The following is a 13809-nucleotide window of genomic DNA, read 5'->3' as shown; positions in this document are numbered from 1 at the left end:
CTCTCTTTCTGATTGATCCAAGTGATTATCTAAAAATGATGCTTTCCTCTGTAGGAGTCAGACTGGTAACCAGCCTTAACTAGTGTAGAAGCAGAGCATGCCTAAATTTCAACAGTAAACTAATGGTTACAAAAACAACATTTCTTTTTAATCCATAGTGTTGATACTAACATGCCAGTATACCAGAATATTCAGACTTGGTGCCTGTATGAAAGTCTGTTCAAAATATTTCACATTCTATCTGTGGTAATTATTTATATTGGACTATAATGTCATGCTTAAATGCATATTCCATATCCAAAATTTTATTAGATATTGGTAATAAAATTGAGACTTTAAAAATTCTAAAATTAGTAATATCTATATTATAAAAGTTGCAAGGCCCTGTTGTAAGCAAAGTCTATGAAATAGCTGTAAAAAATAGAATGTATTTCGAGGTGGAAATTTAAAAATATACATACATATTAGGGAATTGTATACAAGGCTAAGCCTCTGGTTATTGAAGAATTGGTTCATTACACAAGATCCCACTGATTTAATGCCTTTACTAGTGAGAAAGAAAGAAAAATAGTGACCCTTCTATAGAGAGTGTTAGTGAACCAGTTTTATTCAGTATCAACTAATTTTGTTCACAATTTTGTGGGACACAAAAATCACAGAGAACAGGGAGATATAAACATAGTATGATTGTGAGCAAAGTTTATCAGTGACCATGTTCAATCTGAATTGTGCAGAATGACTAAGCTAGCTTTCATTACAATTTAGGTAAAATATATAGACTTTAATTTTTGAACATTTTGCTATAAGTAGAAATAGTTTTAGGAGAACAAAATATTAAAAAGCAATGTTTTATTATAAATATCAATTCTAAGTGTGTTTGGTTGATATAAATATATTAAATATGCAGATGCTTTTTGTATCTGTCATAGAATTATGATTGTAACTTTCCAAATTAAATTTGCTAATATACATTGCTTGTAAAATTGAATGACCTGCCCGCCTAACATTATTCTGTATTTCTGAGTGATTTATTATTTAATAACTAAAATTATTGAGAATAATGCTTTGATAATCATGCATTTTATGTTTAAATTATATTTTACTAAATGCATTTGAATATATTTTAGAATCTAGTTGTTCAGTTTCTCTGTACACATTTATATATGGTAGTCTGTAGGCTTCAGAAGAGAGGTTTTGAAAAAAAAAAAGTTGGAAAGAGATATAAGTTATTTTTTCTTGTTATGTGGCCTGAAAAACAAGGAAATCTTAATTTCAGGGGGATAATTTCAGGGATGTTTAATTAACACACTAGACAATAAATATTGTGTTATGTATTTTTTCTCCAAAATGTCAGTCAATTCCTTTGTGTCTAGTATTTGCTGTATTTCAATTAAACTGTATACTGCCATAATATATAAAGATAAGTAAAGACATGGATTATTATGGTATAAGAAACAATAATTTCAGTAGCTTAAAGATAATAAATGATTTGAATTCAGAAACTCTAATATTTTTATGAAATTTCAATTTATGTAAACTACAAAAGGGAGAACCAAGGAGAGCATCAGTATTATTTTTTCTTTAATATATAATATTTAGCAACTCTACATTAAAGGGAGTCTTGAAACATGATTATACAAGTTGAGCAGTACATTATTATTTTAAAGTTATTCCTAAAAGCCATTCGTGTGGTAATTTAAAAGAGCAAGAACTTCCATAAAAGGTATTTAAAATTGCTAATTTTAAGTGTGAGGATTCAGAAGATGAAATATCATTTTTACCTTAGTAAGATAAGCATATAATGCTTAATAGCATTATAGAAAAGACTTAAAAACAAAAATTAATAGTTCTTTTCTAATCACAAATATAATACATGCTCATTGCATCATTGGGAAAAAAGAAAGCACAAATATTAATATGATTATTTCTTGCAACTACAATGCCACAAATAGTGCTGGTAATACTTGCTATGTATACATCCTTTCATTTCTTCCTCTACTACTCTTTCCTCCCAAAATAGTTTTTTTTTTTTTTTGCTCAGTATGTACTCTTAAAATTTAATATCATTTGAAAACAAATACAGTTAGGAAGAAGAGATGAAACAACTATATTTTGTTTTGACTGGATAAATAAGGTTTAATATCAATAGCAAAAAAAAAGTTATAGATGCATTTTGCATAAGTGAATGAAATTCTTAGTTTTCTTGCGAGGGAAGGGCAGCAAGATAATTCAGTTTCAAAAGCATACTTCCAATAAATGGAAAATTAATCTTCAGTTTTAAACTCCTGTGGGATTTCTTGAATCATTATTGATTGGATTTTAGTTCCTACCTCAGGAGACAAATTGGTTGAATTTAGGATTTAATTGAATTTTGAGTTACAGTAGATCTCTTCTTTCTTAGTATACTTTCTCTTTTAAAACAAAAATTTAGCTGGGTGTGGTGGCGCACCCTTATCGTCCACGCTACTCTAAAAACCCAGGCAGAAGGATCATGAGAGCCCAGGAGTTTGAGGCTGCAGTAAGCTGTGATCAGGCCGCTGTGATCAGGCCACTGTGCTACAGCCTAGGCAACAGAGTGAGACTCTGTGTCTTAAACAAAACAAAACATTAAATAAATAAATAATAAACAGAATAAAGAAAAACATCTAAAAAACACGAAGACTGATACACTTGGAAAACATGAAAAAATCAAGGGACCATGATATAAAAGAATCATTGCTATATTATTGCTGTCCCATGTACCATTAGTTGTCAAATCAAGAATTACCTTCAACTACCTAATAGAAACTTAGTTACATAAATTGTGAATTTTATTTCAAGTAGATGATTTTAATTCAGTTGTATTTAAAGGCACTTATTCTGTTCTTTATTTTATTTTATTAAATTTCAAAATATCAAGGGGGTACAAATGTTTTGGTTATATGGATAGCTTTCTTAGTACTTGAGTCATATCCTGTTCTTTAAATGTATATTTTACACACTGCATGTGGGAAAGTTCCAGTTTCTCCAGGATGATCTCGAATCACCTCAACATTGAGGAAATAGGAGGGGGCAGGTATGAAGAGAGGTTGGTTAACAGGTAAGGCATACAGCTGGATAGAAGGAGTAAGTTCTAATGTTCGATCACAGAGTAGGGTGACTAAAGTTGACAACGGTGTATTGTATATTTCAAAATAGCTAGAAGAGAGGACTTGAAATGTTCCCAACATATAGAAATCATAAATAACTCGAAGTGATGAATACCCTAAATAACCCTGACTGATCATAACACATTCAATGTATGTAACAAAATCTCACACCTACCCTATAAATATATACAAATATTATGTATCAGTAAAAGATTGAGGAAATGAGGAGAGAATTTAGTTATAATGTGAATAATATCATGAGGATTTAATGTGAATGCTAATACCTGAATGCAAATTTGTGTATCCAATGCCATCATGGTGCTATATTTAAAAATATTCTTGTAGATATATTTTTCAAAGAATGTTCATTTGGCAAATGAAGAAGCGAATGTGAAAATATCTGTTACCATACATTGTAATATTCTGTTTATTATATCTATCTTTTATTATATAGCCTGAGAAAAATGAGAGTGAGCCAGGCAGCCAGAGAATAAAACCTGTGTTTATCGAGGACGCTAATTTTGGACGACAAATATCTTACCAGCACGCAGCAGTCCATATCCCCACTGACATCTACGAGGGCTGTAAGTAAAAGAATGTTAACAACTGTTGGAGTACTGTGCTCTCACCTGTCATATGCATCCCATATTTTCAGGGAAAAAAGAGCAAATGTGACACTTTTATTTGCATGTCATATAAGAGTCTGTGGTGGAGTGATTTATGTAAAAGAATAAATCTGATTTTCACGAACAGTTTATGTTCATACGGTCTCACTACATGAATATTTCTAGGAGAGTCTATGTCCATGGAGATGTCCTTCTAATCTATTGTTTAGTAAACAATCGTGCCTTCCCAATTGACATCAATAACTTGCAAAGTATATAGATACAGTCTTTAAGCTCGAAACTATGTGCTTGTGTTATATACACAGCCATGCAACAAATGTTCTTACACAAACACAAACTGGTAAAGGGAGATGGTTGTACATTTTAGACTCTCTCCAGTTCTTACCACTTCTTATCATGTCAGTCATTCTCTTCCCTCTCTCTGCCTTACCCTGGGATATAGGTAAAAGGTAGTACCTTTCTCCCAGTATATCATGGGCTCCAGACAAAAACAAGTGTTGCAGGGAGAAGAACAAGCAGTAGACCTAACACAGTGGAAAACCACAGACTGGAAGTCTTGGTTGTGAGGAAGGAATGGGAATAAGGTATTTGGGAAGGTACAAGGAAGAAGCTTGTGCCAGTGACTTTTTCAGAGATGCCCTATGTATTCATCAGGACAGAGCCTGAGAAGTCTAACTGGGACTTCCAAGGACAGCCTAATCATCTATGAGGATGAACTGTGACCCCGGAAGCAGGATCTTTGTTCAGTCTTCCATATTATTTATTGTCTAGCCCATCCCTCCACCTCCCTCTTATGCCTTGCACTCCGCTTTCTCACATAGTAAAGAATAATGGGAAAGAACCGGTTGAGACTTTAAAAAAACATGTTTCTTTTATTTCTCTTAATTAGGCTGTAGAATGTATCAGGCATTCAGAGTATCTAGACAGCCTGGGTTCTGGAACCAAACTGCCTGAGTTCAAATCTAAATTTTAGCAGGGCTATTTCCTTGGGCAAATCCTTCAACTTTCTCAGTATGCATTTTCTCATCCGTAAAACTGAGATAAGATTAGTATCCAAGGTCCTTTGAGGATAAAGTAAGTTAATGTATTTAAGTTCCCTTAGTAGTGCCAGACTCATAGTAAGTGCTATGTAAGTGTGTGGTGTTGTTACTAATTACAATAAAAGCTTATTTAGACCCACAAGATTAAGTAAAGGGACTAACATTGTAAATTAATTTTTATCTTTGGATTCACCCTTAGAGGTTATTTGTTGTTGAAGAGGAAATTTCTAAATACATATATGATTCTTTTCATAACATAAATTTTATTGATAAAATTATTTGCTTTGATTCTCCTTTAAATGTTTTAAAAAGCACATGCTATATTCATCCTATCAGTTCTTTGATGATTTTAAATATATAAGTATCTGTAATAGAAACAAAGTGGTATATACATGTAGCTTTTTATTACATGAGCCTTAAAGATAATTTAACTTCTTTACAATCCAACTCACACTATTAATTCCAAGTCTTTTTTGGAATTATCTGGGATTTAGATCCATATAGTTTTTTACGTTGACCGTTAAGCATTATTTTTTCAATTATTATATTTGATATTTGCAATCACATTTGTAGCTATTTATAACTATTCAAAAAATGTTTTGTTGATATTTAGGAGGTTTGTTCCTTTTTCTTAAAATTCAGTAATTTATAAATGTCAACAAGATTATTCTAAGTCAGTGATTTTTTCTTCCAAATAGTTTTAATATGTGGAACATTTTGATTGATACGTTTTATATATATATATATATTTTTAACATGGAAGACTTACATGTAAAAGAAAATTAAGCAAAAACCACTGTGACTAAAATAAACGTGGTGTGGCCAGAAGCCTGGGTGTTGACCTCCTTACATTGTTAAGATGTCCTCTGTTCATCTAGTATTGGTAGTCAAGATAGATTCTGAGAAAGTGTATGGTTTATTATTCAATTATTTGGGAGCCAGTATTGTCCACAGGAGGTAGTATGCATGAGAATCTTCATTTTTTTATTCTTTTGATCTGTTTATTTTTTTACTTAGTTGAAATCACATTCATAATTAAAGTCTTCATCTATTTTGTGCTAAAAACAGACATGAAATCTTACACATACATTCAAGCATAATTTTTTAAAGAATATTATATTTCACATAGCATATACATTTTTTCAGCATGCTACAAAAAGTTTTGACTTGGTATAAATGATGTTTTCCTTTCCAATTTAGAATAAACTATTTGTAAATATCTGCAGAGGATAATTTTAATAGTCTCAGAGAATAAAAATTATTACTTTGAAAATCGATAAGATAAAATATTTAAACATATGTTTTGGAAGTCGTAAGGCACTTTTTAGAATATGTCATAATTTTTTTTAAAAAGAAAAAGCAGCTGTGTCTTTGGATTATTTATTTAGTCTCATTTATCTTAATATTGGCATCTCCTTCTTTGCCGAAATCTCATCAGTAAGACACTAACCTTGTCTGGCCTGTACTCCTTTAGAATTCATATCCAGTGTTATAAGCTGCATGAGTAAATGACAGGAGTAAAATCAGAAATGTCCACAAGATCTGGAAAATTTAATAATTACCAGTATTCTTCATGCAGTTCATCGGAACATATCAGATTTAGAGGATTTTTCTAGGCTTCTGAGTTTAATGAATATGAAAGTGCACTTTAATTGAAGGCTTAGCTGAAGGAAACAGCCTTTTTCATTTAAAGACAGTTATGTAACTACATTCTCATAAGAAACCTCATGTTCTAATTTCACAAAGGTGATTACTTTTTGAAGTCCCTGGAATTGAAATGTGATTATTTTTGCTCAATGATATATTTAAAGTTTTAGAATGGTGTATTTAATTAGAGTCCCATGGAAGATTTCCATTTTTGAGAATTTCACTGGTTGCTACTTTTATTTTACAGTCATTTTAAATAGAAGTTCATATTGATATTTGTTTATATGATTATTATATATAGTTCTAAAAATATACATTAATAAGGGAAAATAATGGAAAAAAACCCAAACTTGCATAAAGCTTTCTGGTATCAAATTCTTTTTTCCTTGCACTTACTCTGTAATATAAGTGAGGAAATTATTATTTCCACTGTAGAAATAAACCTGAACATACCTTTATCACAAAGATGTCTTCATTTCAATAAAAGACAGGGGAATTTCCAGAAATTGTATTCTGTTTTGAAGTCTCATATGATTTACTCAAAGCACTTGTTTTTATAAATTAAACTACTAATAATCTATAATACTGCCATTGCAATTTATCCTGATGTTCATTTGTCTTGTTATAAAAGATATAGCTATGATATCTTAAGTGATGTCAGTATAAAAATTACGGAGGAAAATGGTGCTTGCCCAGTCTTTGCTCACAATTGTGTGACAAGCCCTTCATAATGTTTAAATTTTAGCACCTATTCTGTTCTGAGATATGTCCACCATTTAATTAAAGAGTACTAACTGATAGTTACCATTTAACTGTTGGAAACAACTCATTTTGTTATTGCAACAAGTAACAAAGTGGGTAATATACCTTTTACAGAGTAAAAAAGTTAATATTCAGATTGATTGGCATGCTCAATGTAAATCAGGATGTCTGACTCCATACCTCTAATAGTTTTAAAAGGCAGTTGAAAACAATTTTTCCTTAAGGTATTTTGTGCTCTTGGGCAAAATGCTTGATTCAGAAGCAATGTGTGTGCTCTAAAGCCTATACTCATATTTTTTTGGCAGATTATATTCCCAGTGAAAAGATTTCAGCAGAATGATGTTAGTTCATACTGTTGCTTTACCAAATATATTTTGAAAGAGGGGAAACTTGTATGTGGTGTTGTATTCACTTTCAGTGTATACTCTTATTCTTTAAATTGTATTTAGCTTTGCAATAATGAAAAGATGTGTGAGAGAAACTTTAAAGGACTAAAAATTAAAGAGTGAAATTATTAGTTCTTTGGATAACAGATGATTTGAAAGAAATGCAGGCCCTAGCAAATGTATGATTATTTGATGTTACTTACAATGATTCATATGAATAGTGTAGATTATTTAGGATGTAATTTGTTTAATTTATAACCAAGGTAGATTTTCAAAAAGTTAACAACAAATATTAGGTATAAACTATATAATTAACTTTTTTTTAAATGTTTTTGTTTTTGAAATTTTCATTCTCCCCTTTTAAATTATTGACTGTAATAATTGATATATATTAATTTTAGTTATGTGAGTATATACTATTTTTAATCTGCATTTAGCATATTATGTTATTTAACAAATACTTTGAATTATTGATGTGTTATTTTGGAAAAAAAACTGCCCAAAATTAAAGTCAACACACTGTTGCTATTATAAAACCTAAATAATATGGATTGTATTTACATGTGTTAAGAAAAATATCACTTTTACCATGTAATGGCATTATAGTCTATTATAAAATGTTACTAACTATCTTTTATTGGAATAGAAATCTAGGAAGACACATTGTAAGATAGCTGGGAAAATATTAGTTTTTTTAGACATGATATTATCATTTAATTACCTCAGAAGCAGCCAATAATCAGGTGGGATTTTATTAATTTAAAAAGAATCACTTCAAATATATTTGTCACACTTAAAATATATATCACAGAAGTGAAAAATATTAATTTATTTTTGTCTCTAACACATTATTCCTTCCTTCATTCAACAAATATTTATTGAGCACCTACTGTGTGCCATGCCCGTTTCTAGATAATGGGGATATAGCTCCGAACAAATAGACAAAACCCCCTTCACTCATGGAGCTTGCCTCCTAATGGAAGGGAATAGAGCATAAAACAAACAATTATAATAATGATAGTATAATAAATTCTCTAGATAAAAATAGGGGAGGGGTTACGGATAGCTCTTGGGTTAGGAGAGTGGAGTTGGTATTTTAAAACAGGTAGACAAGAGAAGGCCTCATGGCTAAGGTAACATTGCGTTAAAAGTCTGTAGGTAGTGAGTGTGAGAGCCATAAACCCACTTGGGTAAGGAGGTTGTGGGCAGTAGGAACAGAAAGTTCAAAGATCTTGAGGCAGGAGCATGCTGGGCTCATAGCAGAGAGACCAGTGTGACCAGAGCAGAGTGGACAAGGGAGCAGATGTAGCAGCAGAGAGGCTGTGTTATGCACAGCTTTGCAAAGACTTTGATTTTTAGTTTGACATTGTGTTAGTTAGCTCAGGCTGCTGTAACAAAATACCATAGATTGGGTGGCTGAAATAAGTGACATTTATTTTTTATGGTTCTGGAGGCTAGAAAGTCCAAGATCAGGATGTCTGACTCCATACCCCTAATAGTTTTAAAAGGCAGATGAAAACAGTTTTTCCTTAAGGTATTTTGTGCTCATGGGTAACATGCTTTATTCAGAAGCAATGTGTGTGCTCTAAAGCTTATACTCATGTTTTTTCAGCGAATTATAGTCCCAGTGAAAAGATTTCAGCAGAATGATGTTAGTTCATAGTGCTGCTTTACCAAATATATTTTGTAAGAGAGGAAACTTGCAGGCAAGCAGATTCATTCCTAGTTAAGGCTCTCTTCCTGGCATGTAGATGGCAGGCTTTGTACTGTGTCTTCACATGACTGCTTCTTGTGCACTTGCAGAGAAAGCTCTGTTCTGTCTTCCTCTTCTTATAAGGACACCAACCTCATTATAGGGGCTCCACCTTCATAACCTTATCTAAACTTAATTACCTCTCCATAACCCCATCTCCTGATAATATCACATTGGTGGTTAGGGCTTCAACATAGGAATTTTGGGAGGGAATACAAACATTCAATCCATAACTTAGATGGAAAAGCTGTGGGATATTTTTTGGAAGCAGGATTGTATAATCTTTCTCATCTCTATAGAAAAAGTTGGAAATACTGGATACTTTGTTGAGAATAGGCATACAAGGGACAAGAACAGAGGTGGGATGGTGGAGCCTTGGACCAAGGTCATAGCCTTTGGTTGTAGCCTAAGAAAGTATTTCTGTCAAAATTGTGTAATCCTAGTATATTTTTGAGGTCTACACTCTTTCTTCTAATTTTGTTTGTTATCAAAAATTTTATATGATGAAGATATTCTGGCCAATTAACCTAATTATCTCAAAATGGTGACACACAAATATCCTTATAAATATACTTTATAAAGGGACTTTAAATTGAGAAGCTAATGAGCTAAGATAAAATTAGTGTGCTATTTTAAAGAGCAATGAATTAAATGAAAGTACAGATTCAGTGGAATATTAAGACTCTCTCTGTATGCCTTTCTCCATAACTTTTAAATTTTCTCTTGTAGTTAATGAATTCTATACAAGTTAGTTCCTTTCCTGATCATGCAATGATACAAATTAGGAATAAATGCTAAAAATTCTAGAGGAACATGGAGGAAAAATACACAGAAATTTCTCATTTTTCCCATTTACATAAATCTTTACACATTGATGCACATTGCTGTGCTCCTTTTTGGGGCCTGTCTGGCCTATTTCCTGTGATTTCTGGCTTGGGATTCACTTCACATTACCAGCAGGTTTTGAACTATACAAACTACTGATGTTTACGTAGGTACATATAGTTAACTTTTTTTTTCCCTGTACAAAACAAATAACCTTGAACTAATGCTTCACTCTTCCTATTTCTTTGAAATAAAAATGCTGCCTAGGATGTTCTACCTACCAGATTATAGGTTGAAATCTTGAATTTGGATCAGGATACAATAAAAAAATATTTCAGTAGTAATGTATTCTTAAGTTTTGTATTTACTGATTTTTTTTAAACCAGATGATTTACAAAAGAATAATAATTTCAATTCTGGAGGGTACATCATTCCATGCTATAGACTTGTACGTTAAAGGAATAAAAAAATGAATGTCTTTAAAGAACTGTCAGTAAAATGTTGCCATGGTTCTAATATTAACAGTGTGGATATTCTTCTTTTAGAATGCTGTTTAAATTGTAAAGTCTTGGTTCTGAATCATGAAAACAAAAATCTGATTAAGTGTTAAAAAAGGGCACTCTTGAGAAGTACAGTTGATTCTGTAACAAAGTAATCATCTATTGTACTAAAGGGATTAGCATAAATAATTAACATTGCCTCTCATTAGGAGCGAGTAGTGAAATGGTAAAAACATTATAAAAAAGATACTGAGGACAAGCCTGAGGTACAAATTATACATTTCAGGCTAGGGTAATTTGATCATATTTAATAAGTTTGGTACAAAGAGAAGCAATACCACTTTGGAGGTAAAGTTGGCACTTACTTTCATTATCTTTCTCTAATAATATTTCTGTACTACATACATATTCACAGATAGCAATATAGTATTCATTTTATGATAGGAAAATGTTGACCACATATAAATCCAAATGCCAAGGATACAGTGTTCCGATCATGTGGATGCTGGTCCTTTAACTAATTTAGGATTGTAGAATAAAAGACCAGTTAGTAATAGTTTTATAGATTTTGTAAAATGTTTTGGACTGTATTGTGTTCCCCCAAGCTTATATGTTGAAGCTGTAGCCCCAATATGATGTGGTATTTAGAGATAGGGGCTTTTTAAGAAGTAATTAATGTTAAATGATATCATAAGAGTTGGTCCCTAATCCAAGAAGTTTGGTGGGCTTAAGAGAAAGAGAGATCCCTCTCTCTTCTTGTGCACCTACCAGCCAGAAAGAGCCCTCATGAGACATCCAATTGGCCGGTACATTCATCTTGGACTTCCTCATCTTCAAAACTGTGAGAAAATTAATTTCTGTTGTCTAAGGCATCAAGTCTATGGTGTACTTTGTTCTGGCAGCCTGAGCGGACTAAAACAAATTTATTTTCACAGAAGAATTGCTATAGGCTTGAACTTAGGTTTAAAAGAATTTATATGAAACAAGGATTGAAAAGTTAAGTAGATGTTTTACAATTTATACTGAAATATACAGTTTAGAATTACTTGGCTGCTCAGTTTGGATTTGCAAAGTCTTTTTTTTTGTATTTTAAATCAGAATCTTGATTTCAGCGCTTTACCTTGATGTAATTCGGCTCTGGAGATAAATAATGCTCACCAAACTCAATAGATAGGCTTGAATTAGAAAAACAAATTAATTTGGAATTGTAGGCATATATAGAAAGAATAATTAGATGGATTGCTTTATGTGGAATTTGACAAGTTATTTAGTGGGTACCTAGGCTCTGAAGATGTAGAGATGGAAATGTATATAGTTGCTGAAAGTATTTTTTGTTGTTTGTAGAGAAGGCAGAAGAATACTGTAACAACCTGATTGATTGTCTAGTCATTCACAGTGCCTGTGTCCAAGATGGTGCTGGAGTAACAATAGTTAACAATAGTCAAACAATAATCAAATTGTTCTTTTATAAGCCTATGCAGATAATATTGTCCTGGTCATTATTAAAAATTGATTACACATTAGACTACTCTCTCCGTGCTTGAATTTGTGAAGCATCTCCATCTCTTAATTGAAACTTGAGGGATATTTTAACCCATGATAATATTCGGAATTAAAAAAACTCTAGATCTCATTGAAAATAATGTTGCCAATTAGCTCTTGACATAGCTGTTACTGCAATGTCCACTCAGCTCTTTTATATTTGTATTTAGATGGTTAAATCCATCTTCAACAGCACTTATCATGTTACTGAGAGCTGCTCGTTAGAACATGACACGTTTTCCAAATTGCGTGATAGGTAATAAAATTACATCAAGATTTTTGAGTAATGGTTTGCTGTTCAAATAAATTTGGGAAATATTGCACTTTATAACTACTTCTTTGGAGACTGATAGTATTCCTTAACCTTTAAAAGCTCAGAGATATTCTGCTAGGAATAAACATTGCATAAAATGAACATTGGATAAAAATTTGTTTTATCCAATATTTTCTATATATATGTGACCATGTAACATTAACATCTCACAAATGTATATTTCAATTAATTCACACAATCCAGATAAGATATTAATAAGTAGAAACAACACTTTTGATAAAATTTAAAACTCCTTTTGCTTTCCATATGAATCATTTTGTACAAGTGTGACATGTGCTTTGTTGTGAAAATCTAACTTTACTTTGTTAGCCTCTTCAAGTTTTTCAGTGAGTAGCCCTGGATAAAGATAACTTCCCTGGTGATTAGAAAATAATAAAATGGCCTGAGTCACTTTTAGTCATAAAAACAGTCTCAAAAAGACTCAATTTAGAAATTAAAAAGTCTATTCCCATGTAATAGTGAATTCTCCTTATTCGAGTCAGTGTTAACTCTTCTCCCCTACCCTAATTAAGAGCCGATGAAAGCCTACAGTGGAGAAGGAGCAAAGGAGGGGCTGGCTTTTCCTAGCTGCTATATGAATTTTACCCCCATCAGGTAGAAGCAGGGAGGGTTGGGAAGGAAAATGATAGTTGTTACCTGTCTGGCTTAGGGCAGGGCTAAGTAAATGGTGAGTTTTGTAGATAATTTCAGCTGAAATTTCTTTTTATAAGAGATCTTATTTATAGATTTATTGTTGGGCTCTTTCTTCCGTAGTTCCTTTGACTCAGCAGAGACACATCTCTATTCTGTGGGAAAACTTACTGCCAGTTGCTTCCATGGCCCTGGGGGGCAATTTAGATTATCCTCCCCAGTACTACGCAGGGTACAAGAGCAGTGTGGTGAAATACAAAAATGCTTCATGCCAATCCTAGCCGATGCTACTAAGTCAGCCAAAATTAGGCCATAAAATGTTGCGTAGTTCTTAATGTTTCACTGTTTCTCTTATACTATATTTCATTACAAAGTTTATCGCACATCCTTGGATATTTAGCCAAATATATAAGAAACAGCCAACAGAAATTCTGCTGTTCTTAGAAGAGACTATGAAGGATGTTAAGTGAATTGAGTACTTAGAAAAGTTTTTAAAGACTGTATGTCAGCATACTTGGTTAACCTTGGTATTGAACCCCTGTTTTTCATAAAATAAAGATAACACTCACATGTCGATCACTGAATCCCAGCACTTTGTCTGCCACTCACATAAGTAAAAAAAAAAAAAAAACAAAC

The 13809-nt window shown here is 32.2% G+C and overlaps 1 protein-coding gene across 2 annotated transcripts in view; it reads left to right on the top strand.

Annotated features, from left to right (window-relative positions):
- The window catches only part of CACNA2D1 (calcium voltage-gated channel auxiliary subunit alpha2delta 1), a 469212-nt gene that overhangs the window by 304059 nt on the left and 151344 nt on the right, over positions 1–13809 (top strand). For both annotated transcript variants that reach the window (XM_045564425.1, XM_045564424.1), the window contains exon 6: positions 3583–3712. In XM_045564425.1, coding sequence (XP_045420381.1) covers positions 3583–3712 — 130 coding nt within the window. The remainder of the gene's footprint in view (positions 1–3582; positions 3713–13809) is intronic.

This window comes from Lemur catta, chromosome 11, assembly GCF_020740605.2.
Source record: "Lemur catta isolate mLemCat1 chromosome 11, mLemCat1.pri, whole genome shotgun sequence".
NCBI classification, from domain to species: domain Eukaryota; kingdom Metazoa; phylum Chordata; class Mammalia; order Primates; family Lemuridae; genus Lemur; species Lemur catta.
The sequence above is the reverse complement of the archived record's forward strand: the minus strand, read 5'-3'. Positions and strand labels throughout refer to the sequence as shown.